The sequence below is a fragment of the Myodes glareolus genome, chromosome 10, assembly GCF_982192425.1.
Source record: "Myodes glareolus chromosome 10, mMyoGla1.1, whole genome shotgun sequence".
Lineage (NCBI taxonomy): Eukaryota > Metazoa > Chordata > Mammalia > Rodentia > Cricetidae > Myodes > Myodes glareolus.
The window spans coordinates 56,166,097-56,184,002 of record NC_142035.1 but is presented as its reverse complement, the minus strand read 5'-3'; the positions used below and the strand labels follow the sequence as shown (position 1 = coordinate 56,184,002).

General features: G+C 43.4%; 1 protein-coding gene across 1 annotated transcript; it reads right to left on the bottom strand.

Moving 5' to 3' along the window:
* Window positions 1–335: 335 nt before the first annotated feature.
* Gatm (glycine amidinotransferase) lies at window positions 336–17,564 on the bottom strand. The gene is made up of 9 exons (XM_048459768.3): window positions 17,406–17,564; window positions 16,131–16,349; window positions 9,731–9,926; window positions 8,506–8,696; window positions 6,215–6,352; window positions 5,914–6,078; window positions 3,947–4,010; window positions 3,183–3,299; window positions 336–1,377 (listed from the first exon to the last, which is right to left on the bottom strand). The coding sequence occupies exons 1-9, from the start codon at window positions 17,472–17,474 to the stop codon at window positions 1,265–1,267; spliced, it is 1,272 nt and encodes a 423-aa protein (XP_048315725.1). The 5' UTR covers window positions 17,475–17,564; the 3' UTR covers window positions 336–1,264.
* Window positions 17,565–17,906: the final 342 nt, after the last annotated feature.

Genomic DNA, 17,906 nt, shown 5'->3' with positions numbered 1-17,906 from the left:
CTTAATATGTAGCCCCAAGTGGCCTTAAACTTGGGATTCTTCTCCCTCAGCCAGTGCAAAGGAGACCCTGTGCCAACAATCAAGACGAATGACACCCGAGGCTGACCTCTGACTTCCACACACATACACACGCACATGTACATACCTCCCCTGACACGTGTACCCACACAGCACAGAATACCTTCCCTAACACACGTGTACCTACATAGCACACACGTATTCTCTCTCTCTCTCTCTCTCTCTCTCACACACACACACACACACACACACACAGACCTCATCCAACAGCTACACCCCTGTGGCACTAAAGTCATGAGACTGAGCCCAGACTCTAATAAAATCCAATCTGGAACACAAAAGTTTATTAGAATAAAAATACATATACAATATCCAACATTAAAATTATTTCACGTCTCATGTATTTTTTTCACCTGCATTAGTTTTTTTAAAAATGCTTTAAAGCTCTATGCTTTAAACAATTTGCAATATGTAAACAAGTCTTAGATTACCAAAGATGCCATTATATCTGTTAGATACTTAACATCAACATTTAGGGCTGGGAGCTATGAGTTATACCATATTACACTAAGCAGGTCTGTAACTTCTGGAAAGGAAGAAGACAAGAATGACCCACTTGAGATGAGGTAAGCTGTAGGACGAGATTTTAGGACCAAATGTCAGCAACAGAATGTTAAAAGCGCTCATGGGAAATTTGTTCTTAGTGTTTGCATAGTCAAGATTCTTTTTTAAAAAAAATTTTAAAAAACTACCCAAATTTGTTTTCTAGAAAAAGTGACAAATATCTGATTCTACTTAGGATCTGTGGGGGGGTTTTCCCCTAAGTCTTTGTCCCATTTAGCAAAAAAGAAGTGATATGAACAGTCACAAGTCCACCAAAAAAGGGGAAAAAATAAGGTTAGGACTGACATTTCAAGCTGCCTTTTGGAAAAAAAAATTAAAAACAGAGGTAGATGGTTAAATATTAGTGGCCAAGTTACTCAAGTGACTAATTTTTGCCTTGGTTTGCTTTTACTCAGCTTTTATGCTTGAAGCCAAACAGTAAAGAACTTAGGAGAAGAACGTGAACCTAGTAAGAGTAATCTTCCTTGTGTCAAAGAAAAGTGACCCAGGCCTGGGAACCCTGTTAAAGACGTGATTGTTCAAAGCACTACAGTCCATGCATTTATTAAAGCGAGAGACTGGGCCTTGCTGCTACGCTTCTTAGGTATATCTGAGGCCGTGCTCCAAGCTACGCCATGCCCACTCAGTCAAAGTAGGACTGAAGGGTGCCCCGGCGCCGGACGTCACAGGTCCAGCAGTGGAAGCCTCCCCCCAGGGAGTTGGCATTTCGAATGTTAACCTTGATGGTAGTGATACCTGCATTGAGAGAAAAAGACAGGTCAGTCAGAGGGACTCGCGTTAGATCTCACAGCGGGGAGTAAGTTCAAATACCTGCAGGAACAGAGGTTCAAATCCCTCAGTCCAGTCTACAGTGGTCTTTTCTTTTTAATTTTGCTTTCACAGACTTTATTTCATCTAACCTAGCCCATCACACTTCTGTAACATCTTCAACAAAAGAAGTCAACAGAGACAAGTTTTGTTCTATGGAGTGATCACAAGTCAACAGCCTGGATGAGCAGATCTACCTACCAAGTACTAAAATTAAGTACTGAAATGCCGACTCGACATAAGTGCAATAAGAACACATTCACCTTCTGCAGATTAACTGGGCTAGACCACCTCAAGGGAAAAATACATCAGAGCTGTAGTTTACTATCTGGGTTGGGTGGTTATTCAGGTATCAGAGCCAATCAGACAATCAGCTTCAGCTGGCACCATATGTGAGAACGTGTCTATGAGCGCAGGGGCCACTTAAATAACAGCACTCAGACTCTGCTACATCAGACACAGTAAGCTGTTCTTTTCCTCCTCCGTTTGAGGGGACATGAGCTGCAGAATCACTACAAGGCTCACTGTATGGTGGGGGTGAACAAGAAGGCTTAAGAAAGACGCCCCTGAGGTACTCCTCCTCCATCTTTGAAGTCTAAGAGTGCAGTTTGAATGGAAACACAAAGCGGATGTGGGATCAGAAGCACCCACGTCCTGGCTGGTCACAGCGTATTCATCCTCAGCTGGAGGGAATCATAGCTATTTGAAGAAATGTATGTAAGTTCCCCATGACTAACTACATGACTTTAACTACAAAATTAAAACTCTCAAATCAGATTATTTGGTACTTTCCATTGGTTTAAGTTGAGAAACAACAAAATCATAATAGATGAAAAAGTTGAACCCAAGAAATTTTGTTACTTAATGAAGGCCAAGGAAAACATGGCTTGGCTTTATGGGTCCAAGCATCAGATTCTGCTCAATTCAAAACTTCAAGCTATCTTTTTAAAAACAAATTCAACATTAAGGACAGGTGTGGTGTGGCAAATAAGAGAATAGTCTTTTATGGGGTATATCGGAAATGCAGAACAAAATTTTAACAACCTAATTTCAGCAAATAGGCTGCCTGGCTGTTACCAAATTCACACTGAGGATATGTTGAATGTGTTAAGAACCGCTCTCACATAATCTGGACCCCATGGCTCACACGAAATCCTTTCGTTCAAGGTTTTCCTCAACAGTATTAGAATCCTGGTCTAAAACTTAAATGTCAAAATAGGAACATGTGACCCCTAGTGAAACCAATCTTGCTCTTTAAAAGCGGAATGCCGGGCTGGCATCCTTTATTGCATCTCAAAGCCATGTGAACTGTCTTAATGCACACACATATCAGTGTCCAGTTGTGTCCTGACAAGCCCTCTGAAACATGAGATCACCATTAAATTTCTTCTAAAGGGCCCTCAGTAATTCCTTCTCTGTAGGAAGGCAAAGCAACTCATCTGAGTATGGTAACTCTCACTCAGCGCGTGGGCACCAGGAAACCAGCAGAGAGACAGAAGATTGATTAACTATTGCCACCAAATGTTTCAGGACCTCATGATATATGCCCAAATTTTAAAGGCTATGCTTAAGAGAAGCAAAATCACTAACCAATTAAAAGGTAATAATTTGGTACATTTAAAGGGAACAGAAATCGAATTCAATAAACCCCATTTTAGAGTCTGCAGGTCTTTTCTTCAATTAGTGGTGACCATTGTTTTTATGTGACCACGTGCTGTGTTTATCATACATACCCAACTTCTCAAACATCTTTTGAATTGGAACTTCGTTGGCATCTACCATGACACGCTTCTCATCTAGCATTAAGACGTTCATGGAAAGCCATTTGGATGACATCCAGAGGGGGTGATCTGAAAATAGCATCAATGGTTAGACCACGCGTGTCTGATCAAGGGAAGGGCGCTGAAGTGACAGCTCGGTCCCAGCCTGCTTAGTTCCCACAGGAGAGCTTATTTTACCATCTTATGTTACCTTCTTCTTTCTGACACGTTTTCTCTACAATGACGCAAAGTGACGCTGGACTGCAATTCCCTTGCCTCAGCCTCCTCTCTGCTGCCATTGCTGTCCTATTCCACCCTGCTCTGCTTTGTTTTTTTTTTTTTTTGTTAGTTCTTGTACTACTGGGGATAAAACTCAGAGCTTTAAACATGCTAGACAAGCGCTCTACCACTGAACTACATTTCCAGCTTTGAGAACCTATTTTGATTGTAGAGCAACATATTTGTAAATCTTACAAAACAACCCACATTCCTCAGGCGTTTGGAATTCATCCCATCTTATTTTAAAAGTCGTATCTTGCTTCATATGATATTTTAAATTCTGTCTCCTCATTTTCATTTTCTATGAAAGGAAAACTCAGAAACACTTGTCCCGGCCTCACTCTAGAACTAGCGGCACTTTACTGTACACTGGGGAAATGCCATCTCTAGTGTGACAAAAGATGGCTTTCTCTGCAGGGGAAGCTATTTGGTCACAAAGGATGTAAGAGTTGACATACCATCGGGGATGACTGGTGATGGGGGCGTAACTATGGTCCATCCTGCTTTCTTGAAAAGATCAATCTGTAAGATCAAACAACCCAACAGACTTAAATCCACATTTGCCACTGGGTTTCTGGGAGTCATTATGGTTTTGTTGTTAAAGATGACATCTGCCATATAGCCCAGTTGGTCTTGATCTCACAATCCACCTGCCTCAGCATCACACAAGAGGCTAGGATTATGGGCATGTGCTCACGCAGCTCTCCTTATCATTAATGGCTCTTTAGCAAGTCATCTCCTCCATTTACAAAATAAGGACACAATTTTTTTAAAGTTGATGACTTTGGGAGATGGAGAGATGGCTCTGTGGTTAAGAGCACTGGCTGCTCTTCCAGGAGGCCTGGGTTCAATTCCCAGAACCCATGTGGCAGCTCACAACAACAGTCTGTAATTCTAGTTCCAGGGAGAGCCAACACACATACCTTCAGGTAAAATACCAATGCATATAAGAAAATAAATAAACCATATATATATATATATATATTTTAAAAAGTTGATGATTCTGTTTAAATTATAATTTAAAATAGCCGCAGATACTTGTACCAGGTCTGTACAAGAATGGGCTGTCGACAGAGAGACACAGATGGAGGAGGGGCTCAGGGGCCCCACCCTTTTCTAATGAACTGTTTGCTATTGATAGAGTCATTGCCTTCGCTTGGTATCCAGTGGCGATCCCAACACAGCAGTCACACAGACGACCCTGGTTAAACTAAATGGGACACAAAACCAAACCAGAAGTCATGAATATAGAAAAGGGTCTGGCAGGGAGGAGTAGAGTTGAGGGGGATGGGAGGATTGAAGAGAGAATGCACCGTTTGTCTGAACTTAATTATGTGTGTGTGTGTGTGTGTGTGTGTATGTGTGTGTGTGTGTATGTATGTATGTGTGTGGGGGGGATGTGTGTGTGTATGTATGTGTGTGTGTGTGTGTGGGATGTGTGTGTGTATGTGTGTGTGTGTGTGTATGATGTGTGTGTGTGTGTGTGTGTGTGTGTGTGTGTGTGTGACTATAAAGCTTTTCAGGTTTCAAAATTTAATACCAAAGACACTTTCCCAAGGCATTCCCATTAAAGAACATTTAAACGTCTCCTGGTTAGTTATAAGAAAGCCACGCCGTGATGATGGCAAACTGACAGTCTCTCTGCTCCACAGTCCCGTCATTCCGCACGGCCATGAATAAGGACAAAGGTCAGGGATGTAATGGCAAAGCAGCACAACTGCCACGGGATAGCCATTACAAGTGAGTCATCTCCACACAAACCATACTCTGACTTAGTACATCCACACGTCCTAGCAGATGAAAGGGATCATCTTGGTCCTCAGGTATGAAAATAAGGGATAGGTATGACCTGCGCACAGCATGAAAGTACTTTTTAAAAGTTGTCCTACAGCCCTGTAAATAACTCATTTCCCAGTTGGACCGAGAGGCAGCGGGTCGAAGAGGCTGTGGGTGATAGGGAGGGAACAGGGTCAGCTTGGCAGGTCTGCTCCTCCTCAAGAAGGCAGGCTGAAGGGAGTCTGATCTACTTGAGGGGAAAGACACCTAATGCTCATTGGCATTGCTCTGGCCATGCTGAAGTCTCTTGTTTATAATACTGTTGAACTGCAATTGAAAATGGTGAGGAAATCACTTTCGAAGGATAACATAGTCAGACACACAATTTGATGCGTGATAGCCGCAAACAGCTAAAATCTAAGTCTGAAGATACTATCCTAACAGTCACAATGGCAGTGTAGATTTCTGCACACTGGGAATCTTGTAAGCATAAGCAATTCAATATCTGAAAATAATGCCCCTGACCGTTGCTAAAGTTGTCACTGAGAACCACTCGGGCCATGGGAATACTTAAGGTGCCAAGGTTCTTTTGTTTACAATAAAGTTGCCAGGTTCTGTAGCTTTTCTGGCGTCCTAAGAACCCTCCTACCTGATGACACGGCCGGTCAGGATTGGAGAGCACAAGCCCAGGTCCGATGATGTTGAAGGTGGCGTCGATATGCATTGGATTGGGGTCTTTAAAAGAGATGGTGTGTACCCTGTAGTCCGGAGCAAGATGCCTACGCATCCACTCGATGCCCAGGAAGTTTGTAACCTGAAAGTAAAAGCAATCTTAAAACTATTCCATTCTAAGTTTGGGAAACCAAAAGTATGTAGGATTTAAACTTTTAAATTTAGGAATCACGAATGCAATAACGTAGCGTGGGGCTTTAGAGACGGTTGTTAGCAACCTGGCTTCTCTGAGCAAAAATATCTCTTCCGGCTCGAATGAAGTCAGCAGCATCAAAGCATGGCTCGAACTCGGTCGTCACAAACTTTCCCTGGGAGGCCAATTTGTGTCTGTCTTCCACAGAATGGATGGGATAATCCTAGTTGGAAAGAGAACGAACACACACATTGCATTTAGTTTTTAAAGGAATTTATTTACAAGGATATACATGATTTTAAAAATGAATTCACTAGCATCATTTCCCAAAACACTACAATTCAACTCTAGATTAAAACACCTATGGAAAAGATGTTGGTCTGTGGTGGTCAATTCTGACTACCAATCTGATTGGGTAAGGAAAGCCCAAGGGATTAGTGAAGGATAGACCTTTAGGATTTTCAGAAATAAAATAGATTATGAGGGGCGCTAGCCTAATCAATGGATTAATCCCTTGATGGAGTCATATGATCGCATTATAAAAAATGAAAATTAGGAGGTGGGGTGTAACTGGGAGAAGGTGAGTCACTGGGGTGTGTCCTTGGCTCTCTCTTGCTCTGGTCTCCTCCTTTCTCTTGTGTTCCCTTTCTCTTTTTGGTCTGCCAAGAAGTCATAACATCTCCTGCATGCTTCTGTCAACACACTGTTCTGCCAAAGCATGTGGGTGGGGCGATGAAATCCAAACTACGAACTAAGATAATCTCTTTCTCTCTTAGATTCTTCCCTCAAGGCCCTTGTCACAACAAACAGAAAAGTAATACAAACAAATCAAACCAAAACCACACAACAACGAAATGAAAACCTAGGCATTAGAGTAACTTCCTGACACGTAGAAACTAGTGCAGGTAGCAATTGATGCTGAAAACAGTCCATGACACACACATACACGTGCAAACACACACACACACGAGACACACGCACATGCACACACACAGACACACAGAGACATACACGCGCACGCACAAGCACGCACATACACACACAACACATGCACACACACATGTAGGTAGTTACAATGCTGAAAGCCAGCAGGATGAAGTCGCCCTTCTCCTTTAGAGAAGGAATTTGGACCTGAGCCCAATTTACACCCTAAAATGAGATGCCAGGTTGCTCCCCTGCCAAATTTGGATGTGCAGGACTTATTTTTCATTTCTGCCTTTAAATGCCTGGAATAATTTTTTGCTTTAAAATTATTTCTATAAGTGAATTTTTCTATGAATCATATTTATCTTACTAAGGACATATATCCCTTGTATTTGTGGAGGAGATTAGTTCTAATACCCCATAAATACTAAAATCTATGGATGTTCAAATTCACTGCATAAACTAGCACATTTGCATAGATTTATGCATGTCCTCCTGAATCCTTTAAAACACCTATAGAGCCGGGCGGTGGTGGTACCCACCTTTAATCCCAGCACTTGGGACACAGCGGCAGGCAGATCCCTTGAGTTCAAGGCCAGCCTCATCTACAGAGTGAGTTCCAGGACAGGCCCCAAAAGCTACACTGAGAAACCCTGTCTCGAAAAACCAAAACCAAAGCAAACCAAACCAAAACAACAAAACAACAACAAAAGTAAAACATCTATAGATTAGTTATAACCCTCAGGGCAACTCAAATGTCACAGATAAAAATGTTATGCCATATTGTCGTTGAATGGCAGGCACAATTTTCAAAAATATTATTGGAATTTGATTGAATTCATGGGTGCAGAACCTGCGGGCAGGAGATGACTGCACATTTCACCTTACTGAGAATCTGGCCGAGACACCAGATGCTTTCGCTGGAAGAGAAAGACTATCCTAAAGAATGCTGTGGCTCCAGCAGTGAACAGCAATGTGCCCTTAGGACAAGCTTGACTCCCAATGACGAAATGATAACATGCTATCACTGCCTTCTAGAGTTTTGTTGTTTTGTTTTGTTTTGTTTCAAGACCGGGTTTCTCTGTGCAGCCCCGGATGTCCTGGAACTCACTTTGTAGACCAGGCTGGTCTTGAACTCAGAGACCCTTCTGCATCTACCTCCTGAGTGCTGGGATTAAAGGCGTGGGCCACCATCACCATCACTTTCTAGAGTTTTTGTAAGAATAAATATGATTGGTGATACGGCCTGAGTCCAGGACTCAGTACAGAGTAAGCAATAAATGTTATTGCTGTTATGATCATTGACATTTACTCCTGGTTTCATCTAAATATAGTAAGTTTTTAAATGAAAATCCATAATATATGTAAAGTACCAGAGAATTCCTTTCTTATGCTTTGTGGATTGCTTGGAACAGTAGCCACTAACACGCTGGTCTATAGCTAGGGACATACCTTATCATACAGCTCATCCGCCATGGTGGGCTTGGGTGCTGTTGTCCACTTGGCGCCACGGTGGAAGTAGTCTTTGATAAGTGACCTGTATGCTCGGTACTCAAAGAAGCGTGAACGCCATGCCATGGGAGCCTCAATAATCTCATTTCCCACAACCATCAGGATGTCTCGAGGCATCGCACTGTATAAACCTATTGGATCAAAAGTTACACAGCCACTTCAGTGATGCAACTTTCCAAAACAATAAAGCATGTATAACACAATCTATTTGCAGCAAAGTTTACTTAAAGCCTTGTTTGTCTATGTAATTACACAATACGTGGCAGAAAAAAATGGTACACACTAGACTAGGTTGTTGACAAGAATTCCCTATTGGGTGTGATGTCAAGCAAAAATGGAAACAAAGTATTGAGGAAGATTTTGAACCATAAAGCCTTCTCTACTTGCAGGTTCCTTTTTAAAGATACAGAAACAGAGTTCACAAGGGACAGTGGGACACCGTAAGATACAGAAACAGAGTTCACAAGGGACAACGTGTCACCGTAAGATACAGAAATAGAGTTCACAATGGACAGAGTGACACCGTAAGAACGAGGCTAAGATCATTCTGAGAAATAAATTACAGAATTCACGCACAAGAGTAGTTGTAAAATAGTGGCAGTTTAAAAAAGGGATGTCTCCATTTCCCCCTTAAAAATTGAAACACGTGTATCTGTGTGGAAGTAGGGGCACCAGCAGAGGGCGTCACACTCCTGGAGCTCATAACATGCTGTTATGAGCTGCCTGATGTGATGCTGGGAACACGGAACTCCCAGGTCCTCCGCAAGATTAGTGATGGCTCTTAACTGCCGAGAGGGTCTCTCCAGCCCCTCTGTTTATATTTGAATTTCTGTCGTTAAGGAAAACTAGGAACAATTCAGTGTTCTTTATTTTTAATTTATTTATTTATTAAAAATTTCCACCTCCTCCCCGCCTCCCTTTTCCCTCCCCCTCCCTCAATTCAGTGTTCTTATGAAAAATGTCTGTAACATCAGAAGCTTAGAAAGTGTACATCTCAGCCATATCAAAATGAACCAGATGCTTCCTCAATAATCTCTATGGTGTTGAAGTAGAAGTAAGTAAAACAAAGGATTCTTCAAGAAATCCTAAGAGCATTCCCCCTATATGTCTGAGGAGGAAATCAAAAACCAAGGATCTGCCAGATTAATTTCATGATGTTGCTTACCGGTAGACTCAAAATCCGGAGTCTTATACTTCAGCGACCAGTCGATGGGGTCAGGCCGCCTCACCGTCACGCCTTCCATTTTCAAAATATTGCACATTTCTTCAATTTCGGCAACAGCCTTTTTCAGATGATCTTTGGGAAAATAAAGACCTCCGTTTTTCTGGTAAAATGGCCAGTACTTTTCGTATGTATTGGCCTAGAAGCAGAAGAAAGTAAGTGAAAGAGTTACAGGAGAATAATACAGCTCCAGGTAGGTTCGCAGGCGGGAACGGCTATTTGCACAGTGGGAGAGGGACCCAGACTGCAAACAGGTCTGTCCAGAGCTCGTCCCCAGTACTGAGCACACCAGCCTCCGCACAGACCCCAGGATTTGGTGACTGAAGATCTCTAAATCATCTTGTTATATATTTTTAGAGACTTGTTTTTATTTGTGTGTGTGTGTGCACGTGTGCTTGTGCCAGACGAAGGTGCTGGATTTCCTAGAGCTGCAGTTACAGTTGTGAGCTGTGCCAGACACTGGTGTTGGAACTAAGCTAGGGTCTGGAAGAGCAGGAAGTGCTCTTAACTACCGAACATCTTCTTCCAACCCCAAATTTTCTTGAGGTCTTTGATCCTTCTGCCTCAGATCTCATGCCTAACCCCTAACAGCTTGCCTGTCCCGGATCCAGGCTTGGAATCTTCCTGGCCATGCTTCACAGACATAGACACTCCTGTTAGAGAGTCTCACTGAGATGAAACAGGAGGTCAAACCAAACAAAGAAGAAAAACCGCTACACTAAGCCAAGACCCGAAATAATCCACAAACTCCCGAGTTCTTACAGGAATACTGCACTTCAAGAGATTTTTGTGGGACAAAAAAAAGGTATTTTAACAGTGTGAAGATTACGTTCTCAGAAATGTTTTACATGTCTTAACCTGCATGGCTCCTTTTCCCACTGGAAAGAATTTGCATTCAACAAAACTGGGCAGCAACACAAGGCAGGCTTTGGAGCTGGTCTGTCAGCTGTGTCTCACCCTAATATCCCTCACCTCTCTCCAGCTAGGTCTCACCTCATCTCAGGCCCCTTCGGAAGTAATCTGAAATGCAAGCTCACAGAGTTTCAGGATTCCAGAAGCTAAGTATGTAAACACTTTCCAAAGGTGAGATGCAAGCGTAAAGATGGAAAGAGTCTACGTTCAGATTGTTGGGCAAGTATCCAAATTGTCAGTCAATTTAAAGAAAAACACTGGGCGAGTGCATGCTACCCAGGGAGATGAAGCAGCGAATCCCGACCCTGAGAAAAACTCTTAGAACTTCATCACAACACTGCCAAAGCCATGTAACATTTAAACATTTTTAGCTGAAAAAACACATTCAACACAGGTATTGTTTTTAAGTCGCGTCGCATCACTCACAGGTTGACAACCAACTCCTGGTTCTAATCATGTCTTATCCTTAAGGTGTCTGCCTCAAATCTGACATTTGTAGATAGCAATAAGTATTAGAAAGAAGGGGCAGAGATGGGTTAAAGGCTCAAGTGCACAAGAATACACTTAGTTTAGCTAGATACCCATAGCGCTTTGACAATCCTACCCAAGAGACAATGCGTTCAAACATGTGACTTCTTCACAAGCAAGGACAGGGCTGGGAGAGGTTGTGCGCTCACCTCCTACATGACTAAACAGGACAAGAGTTTCAGTCCTCTGACTGGACAGTGTTCCATATAGTCACGGGCTTGGCTACTATGTTCTTTAAGTTTGAATGTTTCCACCTTGATGTATAAAGTCTTCTAAAACTAGGATTCTTTATTAAGGTTCTTGTTCTTAAAAGATCTTTGTTTTTGTTTGTTTTGAGGTAAGGTCTCATCATGTGGCCTGACTGACTTGGAATTCAATCTGTAGACCAGGCTGGTCTTGATCTCACAGAGATCTGCCTTCCTCTGCCAAGTGTTGGGAGTAAAGATGTGCACCACCACACTTGATATTTCTAATAGTTTTGTTCAGCAGGACTGGGCTAACTGCCTAGATCTTCAATATCAAAGGCATTCCTCCCCCTCAGTTTATGTTTCTGCTTCTATATTTACCTTAATATGATAAATAGAAAATATATTTTCCTACCTTTGCTTAGTCTGGGACCCAGGCTGGAGGACACAGAAGAAGCTGAGAAGCGGATCTTCCAAAAGTAAGAAGGATGCTAGCTAACTAGGCTCTGAAAGCTGAGCTGCTGGTAAACTAAGATCCCCAGGCCAAATCCAGCCAGGCTGGTGTTTTTACCGGCACACGTTTAAGCGGACTCACCATGCTAATTTTGTTAAGCAGTACTTGTGGCTGCTTTCCCATTGCAGAGGCAAGGCTGAGAGTCAAAAAGCGGCAGCGTAGATGTACATTCTCTGCAAAGCCTGAGTCATTTACTGGCTGACTTCCGACAGGAACAGTTTTCTGGTCACTGTTCTGATTAATTTGACTTTTGAAGATCTATGAACATATAGCCAACTTCTTCTAACCCAGGAGAAATATTACCAGCGTGAAACATTTGAGTACTTTTATGGCTAATCCACTCTTAAAAACAAAAACAAAGTAATGCCAAACCAAAACAAGTAGTTTTCTACTCCCGGGAGTTTCTTCAGTAGCAGCTAGAAACAGAGGATAATGATTCTTTATTTTCCTCTCTGACACATCCTGGCACTACTGCCCAGCCATTCACCACTCCATCTTCTCATGCCAGGCACATCTCCTGCAGTCCACTGAGGGACAAGAAGCCTTTGACAATTCAACACAGAATTACGGCAGACACAGTTGTGTCGTCTTGCCAGACTCACTCCAAAGTATTTAGTGTTGAGTATCTGTTCAGAGCGAACCTTGCCTTGCTATGAAAGACTAAGTCAACTCAACTATTCTGGGAGAAAGTTTTATTTGAACAAATGTTGGTGCAGCTTATAATCTGGCAAACATTGGACAAAGTCCAAATGATTTTCTGAGAAAGATTTAGAAATTGTTTACACTTTGGTTAGCAATCATTTACCCAGAATTTTCCAGACAATGAGCACTCCACTGTAGCACATGACACCTTTGACAGTCTATGGCAGAGATAGAGCTGCCTTCCTGGAGACTTTGTAGCCCTCACACCCTGGAACCCTCTGGGCAGAGTCTGTCTGCTCCATTAGTTTTCAAATGCCCTCTCTGGAAAATCTAAGAAATACCAATAGACTCAAACTTTTTGTTAATCGGGCAATAAACTTGTATTACATTAACCTTAATTAATAATATTTTTGGAGTCTTCTATCAAGGGCCTTATTTAAAAAAGACAAAAGCAACTATATACTATGTTTTACAAAAGAAAAAGCTATTAAGTCTTTAAAATAGTGCTTTCTGACCTACATGTTTCTTGTTCCTTTGAAAAAAATTTTCAACGTGTGTGTCTTGAAGCATAATTAAACTCTATTCACCTCGAGAACTCTACTACATTGTTTTATCATTCTTTTCTTTTTGAAACAAGGTTTTGCTATGTAGGCTGGGCTGGTCCTGAACTCAAGATCCTACTGACTCAATGTCCTGAGTGTTAGCATCATAGGCATACATCACCAAACCCAGTCATTATTCCCTTCCCTTCCCTTCCCTTCCCTTCCCTTCCCTTCCCTTCCCTTCCCTTCCCTTCCCTTCCCTCCTTCCTTCCTTCCTTTCTTCCTTAACAGGGTTTCTCTGTGTAGCCCTTGCTGCCCTGGGGGAACTTACTCTGTAGATCAGGCTGGCCTTGAACTCATAGAGATCTACCTGCCTCTGCCTCTTGCAAGAGTGCAAGAATCAAAGGCGTGCACCAACACTGCCTGGCTCCTATTGTTCTTAAACACAGTAATTTTATCTGTGTTCCTGGGCCTAGGGAGTTGGGGGGGGGGTGAATCCGGAATTCAAGGTCATCTTTGGATGGTTTAAGGCTAGCTTAGGCTTCAGGAGACTCCTCTTTCTATCTACCTTTGAGAGGATATATATATCTTCTATTTACTTTTTCCTCCCTCAATGCCTAGCTTAATCTGTCACATAAAACAGAAGTAATCAGAAAAATGAATGAAATCAGTATGGCTAATGCTACTGGTATCTACACCTAATATATTCCCAGCATACTTTTGCAATGTACTGGCAAACTGGATCCATAAAACTATGACTTTTACTTTCCATATTTTGTGCTTTACAACATATAATTTTATAGCTTCAAGTTTAATCCTGTGAGGTAGTTGGCAAACTTAATAGAAATTCTGCAGGTCAAGCAGCTGTCAAGATGAGTCACTCAGCTTTTATCAGGTAACTAATTCAATGCCAGCCCCCTGCCTTTCATGACATTCATTCCACATGTACTTTAAAAGCTACAAAGTCTAAAGTCACAAAACAAGTGCCAAAGCACTTCAAATGATGTCTGAGGATTCTGATTCCTTAAGATCACAGAGTATTGGGGCTGGACAGATGGTTTAGTAGTTGAAAGCACTTCCTGTTCGGCCAGAGAACCTGAGTTCAGTTCCCATCACCCATGTCTGGCAGCTTAGAACTGCCTGTAACTCTAACTCCAGGGGATCTGACACCCTCTTCTGGCCTCCACAAGTACGTGTACAGGCATGCACACACACACACACACACACACACACACACACACACAAAAGACATCTGAGGTCAGATTTTATGAATATATAATGGTCAATAATTTTAAAGACGGATTAGATGTTGATAAATTATTGCCCGAATTTGAATTTTCCCAATCAAAATGGGTAGGGATTTCTTTTCAAGAAAAGACATTAGAAGACTGTGTCTTATTTATTTTATAATATAGGGATAACATAGAAAGTAATCTGCTTGGCAAATTTCAGTGATCAGAAGCAGAGATATATTCAGAACAATATGAAGAAGCCATTGCTGTCTCTGCCAGGTCTCACTAAAGAGCCACTTCCTTCAGAATACTTTGTAACTACCCAATGCTTGGCACTGGCTCTTCCCTCAACTGTTCCTTGCACTTCAACCACCCTGCCAGCTGGGTGGCATAGATACTTAGCATCTGCATCAAGGTGTACATTGTGTCTCCCCAAACAGAAGTGAGCTCCTTTATGCAGGTGCATTTCTGGTGACACGGTTACAGATTTATTTCCCCATTCAGCATTGAAGATGAAAATGTAGGTATTTAGAAAGAACTCATGTACACTTAAGATTTATAAGTTAATTTATAACTAACGATTAACAAGATTTTAAAAAGTGCTTACAAAAAGGAAGGGACCCTTTCATGACACTCCATCTGAACACTAGCCCATATGGACCACAAGAATACTGCAAGTAAATATTAGGAGTTAAGTTTTTAAAAGGAAGATATTACTTATTGTCAGGAAGCTCTGGAGGGTATGGGAAAGACATTGTAGAGCTAGGTAGGGGCAGAAGGGAGTGCAGGAAAGTGGGTGAGACACACTTGGGTGGGAACAAAGGCTTAGTCCCTTTGCTGTTTATTAGTCCTTGTAATTAGCCCTTGGTTGTTTGCTTAAGTCCGCCTGAAGTCCAGGTGGGCTATTAGAACAGAAAGAAACTTAAATAGAAATGATTATCTGCCAGTTTGCTGCACTCACACATCTCTAAGAGGAGTTAATAAGTGAACAAGGAGCCAGCTTGTGGAGAAACCTGGATACCATGAGGGCTTTATTCTCAGCAATGGAAGAAGGGTATTAGTAAGGCAGAGGAATCGTGGGATCATGAGTCACATGATCAAATTTGGGTTTAAAACAGTCACTCCAATAGTGGCTGGGATGTGGTCTGGAGAGGGCAGAGAAGGAGAGGCAGCTGGGAGCTTACAGCAATAGTCCAGGCATAGATGAACTCCAGACCTAGGGCAGGACTGAAGCGTGCAGCAAGATTCCTTTCAACAAAAGACTTGATGTGGGGAATGTGACTGAAGGAGAATTCATAGATGACTTGTGTTTTAATCTGATTAAGTAAAACTGCCAAAAATTAAAAGGAAGAAATAAGGACTTTGGCTTACAGATGTTCCACAACTGGAACTCCAGCTGTGCCAGTGGCCAACTCCATATCCACTATGGAGTTCACAGTGGAGACCTAGGCTAGAAGGCCCATAGGGGAGTGGTCTGGCCTGGAGCGAAGGAAGCTGGGAGAATGGCTACAAGAACGAGACAAAAGTGAAACAGCAGACTAGGAAGTCGGGAAGGAAAATATGGAGGAATATTCAAAGAATAACATCCCAGGAAAGCTCTCCTCCACTCCCAGGGACGTTTCAAGAAGGAAGCGATGTGTAAATATCACCGAATACTAGCGCAAGCAAGCAAAATGACTTAAAATTACTCCCCTGCCCCACCGAGGTGAAAGCGGCCGCAGAGGAGGGCCGGAGCCGAATCAGGCAGCAGAGGCCGAGGAGAGAACCTGCCTGCAAACCCTTGCTTACCTTCACCTCCACCGTGAATGGCGGGACACAGGCATTTTCTGCTCTGCCCACTATCACTTCCTCTAAAGGGTCCCATTCATTGTAAGAGGAGACGGGGCAGTTCTTGGGTAGAGGATCGGTGGCCTTGTCTTCAGCTGCACAGGAGTTCCGGGAGGAAGCTGTAGCTGCCTGGGTACTCTGGAAAGTTCGCTGCACCCATCCTGTCAAGAGTCCTCCAAGCTTAAGAAACAAAAACAAACAAACAAAAAAACTCAGACAAGCTGGGATTAAAGTCTGAGAAGCCAGGATAACACAGATAGAGACACTAAGACGTTCATGCAGAGAGAGTTGTGAGCGACTTAAAATAAGCAAACAAGTCACTCAACTTGTTGTTGATTATAGATTTTGTTTTCATTTATGTTGAATGCTGTAACTTTTAAAAGCCCCAGAGAAGATCTGGTTCCTGGCCACCACATTCCTTATCTGTTATCTCAGAATAATGCAAACAAGCTTTCTAAAAAGTTCACAGAAGTTCCCCAAATAAATGCCCTGTCACATCCAACTGGGGGAGGAAGTCTTCCTTTCTCAGTCCGATTTTTTTTTTTTACTATGAATAACATGGAGTCATTTGAAAAGATCTTGCCTTTCAGAATAAGCAGCTCCAACCTATTTTTTTAAAGTCTCTGACATATACTTCACATTCCTTAGCATTTCAAGTCAGAGAATGACCAACTGTCACTTGCACCATATTACAGATGGTCCTTGATTCCCTTGTTAAAAATAGAGCCTTCTATAACCTAGAACAGGGAAGATTCCTTCACCCCCTCCCCTGTGCAAACCTCACCTGTCCCCCCCACCCCCAATCTCAATCGGGCTGTTAAAATTCCTCCAGAAGGGGGCTGGAGGAGCCAAAAGGGTGGAGACTCAAAGCAAGAGGGCAAGTGACAGCTGTTCAGGAACCGGCTGCTGGCAGAACTCATCTGTCAGAGCTATTCCTGTTGAGGGGGCCAGGGCGAATCTGCAGGCATGCGCAGAGATCCCAGGGAAGCAGAGGGCAGGGCGGAGCAGCAGGTGGGGGACTGACTGGACTCATTCCAACTCCCCAGGAAGCATAGGGAATCCCTGTTACAGCTGGAGCCGGCAGCTCCATCCATCCACCCACAGGCATTTTCCCAGAAAAATGCCTTCGCGGGCCACCGAACCCAGATCACGCCACCCTCTCACTGGGGAGTCCGGTCCCCCTCTGGGTTCCCACCCTGAGTCCCGCAGAGGTCCCGAGGTTGCAGAGGAACTCACCCGAGATCCGATGTAGTGCACCGCCTCGGCACCTCGGCTGCCGCCGCGCAGACACCTCACCCTCAGCATCGCCCTGGTCCTGCCTGCTCCGCGTGCACAAGGTCCCAGCCACCGCCCTCGCTCCAACTCCCAGCCTGCGGCCGCGCGCGTTCCTTTTGTAGCCGCGCCCTGGGCCCGGCCTATTGGCTGCCGAGAACAGGTGGCCTCAGCGCCCGCGGGTCACATCCCCGGGACTTGCCCTTTTTTAGCTGGTCCGGTACTGGCTCAAGGGAGCGCCGCGAAGCCCCACAGGGAGGCTAACCAGTGCCTCGTCCGGGTGGTCTGTTCGTCTATCTCTTTGCCACCTGACTGTGCAAAGGCCAAGGACAGTCCCGGGCTTAAATTCAGGTCTGTGTATGCACTGACCCAGAACCCAAAGTGACACCGAGTGAACCGACCCTGAGTTTGTTTCCTACTTTTAACGACCTGAGCCTGTAAGGTGGTCTTCAGAACACTGGCCCT

Coding starts and splice junctions, on each gene's coding strand:
- Gatm (XM_048459768.3), bottom strand. CDS start 17,474: ATGCTGAGGGTGAGGTGTCTGCGCGGCGGCAGCCGAGGTGCCGAGGCG. Junction 8,697..9,730: donor TCCGGATTTTGAGTCTACCG/GTAAGCAACATC, acceptor TTGATCCAATAG/GTTTATACAGTGCGATGCCT. Junction 6,353..8,505: donor CGGATGAGCTGTATGATAAG/GTATGTCCCTAG, acceptor CTTTCCAACTAG/GATTATCCCATCCATTCTGT.